The 4,165-nt window shown below is 42.1% G+C and overlaps 1 protein-coding gene across 1 annotated transcript in view; it reads right to left on the bottom strand.

Annotated features, from left to right (window-relative positions):
• Window positions 1-1,449: 1,449 nt before the first annotated feature.
• The window catches only part of SPPL3 (signal peptide peptidase like 3), a 139,938-nt gene continuing 137,222 nt past the window's right edge, over window positions 1,450-4,165 (bottom strand). The window contains exon 11 of the mRNA XM_008569345.1: window positions 1,450-3,715. Coding sequence (XP_008567567.1) covers window positions 3,644-3,715 — 72 coding nt within the window. The 3' untranslated portion in view covers window positions 1,450-3,643. The remainder of the gene's footprint in view (window positions 3,716-4,165) is intronic.

The following is a 4,165-nucleotide window of genomic DNA, read 5'->3' as shown; positions in this document are numbered from 1 at the left end:
GCTGAGTTACCTCTAACGGAAGAGCTCTGAGTTCCAGGGGAAGGTTGGCGAGGAAACAAATTATGGCTGAAGTAATCAAAAGATGGAGTAGGAGAAATACTGTTCTGGGACAGGCTCTGCACACATGAGAATCTGGAACTTGAAACTGCAGAAATCTGAGGGTTGCTTTGCATATAGAAAGTAGGCCCCTCTTGCATAAGAACAGAAGCAACTTCTGGATTAAAGAAAACTCTTACCTGGCTTATCTCTTCCAGAGAGGGAAGAGGCTTGAGTTCTATTACTAGATTTGCAGCACTTCAGTACAAACTCGTTAGCAAGGTTGACACCTGTGTCAGGAGCCACTGTTCTTGAAGTGATTTAACTGTTGGAAACTGCCAAAGTAGTATGATTTAGTGAGATGCAGGAGGCTGTCCAAGACAGTATGTGTTGAGAGACCAGAAGATGACAGACTGGGTTCCTTCTGAGCCTACTGTCTGGCGTGCTCTGCTGGAGGAGGAAAGGCTTGCACAGATGACATTCCTGATGAGAGCACTTCATGTGTATTCAAAACTCTACATTCCCAGGCTCTGATGTAAATGTTATGCCTCACCAAAAAGAAATGTCTCCAAAAAACACTGGATCTGGTTAGCAGTAATGTGAGAGCTGCTATTGCAGACATGGCAGATTCTATTTTTAACACTTTATTGGTAAAACAACTCCCTTCCCCTCCACCCTTACAGAGAACTACCTTTTATTTTTCTTGTGGGTAACATAACTTACCTGTTTAACCAAGGCCTGTGCTGGCCCGCTACAGAAGTAATTCGGATAGCAGCCTACCCTTCCCTGTCCCCATGCTCGAACTGTTCCTATACAGGGAGCTATGTCACTATCTTATTCAGAAAAGGCATATGCTATAATAATAGTAATGGAACATGCTAGGCTTCGGGTAAACTTTGCTGTATATCTTCATCAGCTGAAATGAGAAAGAACGTTACTACTATGAGTAAGTTAGAGTTCCAACAAGCAGCCTCTGAGAGGAAAAAAAGCCTTAGACTGGCAAGGAAGGAAGGGGGTCCATGCTGAAACTTTGTAAACATGCCATGCCTAACACAGAAGACTTCTTAGATAGAAAAACCCAAAACCCACAATATTTGAGAAACCAGAAAGAATAAGATGAAGACATAACTGTGTCAGGCAGGGGGGAAGGAAGAGGGGAGCTGTAAGGAGAAAGCTAAAGCACGTGCTTTTACCGCAGCCCACCCCAACCCCCAATCAAAAGGGCATGACTTCCAGAACTGGGGGAAATTCGAGCATTATCTACTGCAGTTAATTTAAAACAGGAATATTTATAGTTCTTCTGCCAAAGTTTCAAGGGCTCTGAAGACTAACAACTGGAATCCAAGTTATATTCACAAGTCCTGTGGGTATTTCTCCCCCCAATCCTGCACAGAAGAGGACCAAAAAAATACATTCCTTCTCTCTGGAATTTATTATTTTTTTTATGAAAACAAAGATAGAAAAATTAAAATGACCAACTGGCAGGATCACATTATTTCTACCCGTTACTGGCACTTGCCCTTAATCCAAGTCATTTTGGAGTCCCCTTGTCCCTGCCCTGTTTAATTAGCCATTTGCATCCTTGAGGGTTGAGAACTAAGTACCGTAGATAAACAGTGAGTACATGAGTATCTTTTTAGTCTTCACCAAATCCAGACGTGGTTTTGAGTTCTGTGGACAACAGAAGCTTCAATTCTTTGACATCTCTGTGACTGAACCAGAGCCGCAGATGACCAAGTCTGGAAACAGACAGGGTCTTCCCATCAGTCTTCTGGAACAAGTGGAGGAGGTAGTTGGTGACTGGGAACTCTGGTACAAACAACCAGAAGTGAAGATGACAAAGGCTAGAAAGGAGTCATTTAGTAAAAACAAAAAAACCCTCAGCAGGATTTGAAGACAACAATAGAGGAATCCAACACCCTGATCACTTCACACTCCACGGACAGCATGAAGTGTACCACATGGGAACTCAGTGACTTCAAGCCATGGGACAACAGCATACCAGTTCATTAGACAGGTCAAGACTGAGGCAGGCCACTGAGGGGGTGACCCTAAGGGAGAAACCAGGACTCATAGGCTCTTCTCCAACCTCTGCTGTCAGGTATTCTCAGGCCAACTTAGGCTTCTCTGTGCCTCTGAACAATGGGCAATTTCTTACCAGGCTGGGGCTGCTTAGGTAAAGGTAGGCAGACATTCCAATAGTTGCTACCAGAACTCTGGCCTCTCGAGCAAAGACCACAGCACAGGGTCAGATTCTAAGGGGACAGGACAGCCTGTTCTTTCCCCAGTTCCATCTCAGAGGGGCATCTGACATTTGTTCCCAATACCCAGTTGTCACCACAGGTAGACCAAGACTATAATCACAACATCAAGGACAGGATTGTGTTGCTTTTCTTCTTTTTTTTTTTTCTCTTAAAGGAGTGAGGGCATGGAAAGTACAGCACACCAATGAAACAAAAATGCCAAAAAAAAAAAAAAAATTAATAATAATAATAATACAAAAAAATAGAAAATAGAAAAATGTATTTACAAGTAGTACATTACTATGATCAGAAAGCACAAAGACACCTGCTGCTATAATACATGCATTGGTTCAAGAAGAAACTACTAAAAACCCTGCAAGGGAGAAGCCTGTAAAAAGAAAAAAAAGGGCCAAAAAGTTTTAACTTTTCATCCCTAATTTGTTACGCTGATCAAAACCAAGTAAGAGTCTCCTAAAGTCCACAAGTCTATCAATCAGTACAAATGCTATACTGGTTTGTAACTGCAGGGTCAGTCGCAAAGGGGAAAGACAGCAGCTTATCCATATACAAGGAAGTCACAGGAAACTGCTCTACATGCTCAAAATTACAGCAAGCCCCCGTCTGCTCCACAGCATGATCTTAGCAGGTTTTAATTTTTGTTTATTTATATATATCTATGTGTGCGTGTAGGTGTATATATGTACGTATGTATAAAAACCGTGCCCTTGTTCACTGCCAACACAACATCTGGGTGGACATGAACTCATTACAGCAAATTCTTAAGTGTATGTTGTAAGAAGTCACTCAATGTCTGTGGATTTAATAAGTCACTTCACACCACAGAAAATATTTAATAAATCCAAAAAAAGGAAAGAAGAATATAATGACAGAATAGTTTCTGTCTCAGTTCTTTGAAACTGAGTCCCCCATAGGAAACTGGTCCCAAAGTTCTTGAGGGTTTGCTGAAGAAACTTCGGTTTGCTAATGTTTTTTTTCATCCTTTTAGTGTTCAAAAGTTCTAGAACGACTCCTTGCCGTTTTCAGTTTTTAAATAGTCAGATCTCCATCTCCCCGCAAGGTGTAACAGTCTGGTGCAGATCCATAAAAACGGGGAAGGAGCGCTGGGGAAGGGCCTGTCACTTCTGGAAGGCTCCACCTCTACAACTGCAGGAAGAAGAGGAACCACACAGGGCTCCAGCACCTCTCCTGTGAGCAAGCTCCCTTTAAATTCAAAATCCAGCCACACGTCAGTTCCTTAAACACGTACATCTCTGGGTACCAGGCCAGCTCTAAGAGGAAACAAAAACCACGCGTTGAGAGAAAAGGACTATGATGGCCATTCTGGTCACTTCCTATGTGATCCATCATACTTCCAGGAATCGGGAGCTGCTGGACTTGGAGTGGAATGGCTCAGACCACATCCGCCGTAGGTCACCCTGGGAAAGAAAGGACTTTACTAAGGTACAGATTTAAATGTGAGGCACGCATAGCTAAAAATCCTTTCTGATTCTTGATCTCAGATCAGATTGCCTCTGTGGGGAATCAAAGAGCATTCAAATTTTACTCACTGAAAAGTAACCCACCATTTTTAGGAGAACTCATTAGAAGAGAAACTTTTGGGCCCCTTGAGCAAGGAAGGGCTTTTACCAACTATCCTGATTTTAAGTTCTATCACTTGCAAGTCAGATGCTGTCGGCAAGCTAATTAACCTCTATGTCCCTGTTTCTTCATCTGTAAAACTGGGGATGATAATACAAATCTGGTAAATAAAATAATGCTCTCCCTAAATCTAGTTTTTATCATACACTGCCCTCGATACTATTAAATCTTTCTCATTTACAAACTTTTTTTTTTTTTTTTTGTCTTTTTCCATGTCCGGCAACGGA

This window comes from Galeopterus variegatus, unplaced genomic scaffold, assembly GCF_000696425.1.
Source record: "Galeopterus variegatus unplaced genomic scaffold, G_variegatus-3.0.2 Scaffold487, whole genome shotgun sequence".
Lineage (NCBI taxonomy): Eukaryota > Metazoa > Chordata > Mammalia > Dermoptera > Cynocephalidae > Galeopterus > Galeopterus variegatus.
The sequence above is the reverse complement of the archived record's forward strand: the minus strand, read 5'-3'. Positions and strand labels throughout refer to the sequence as shown.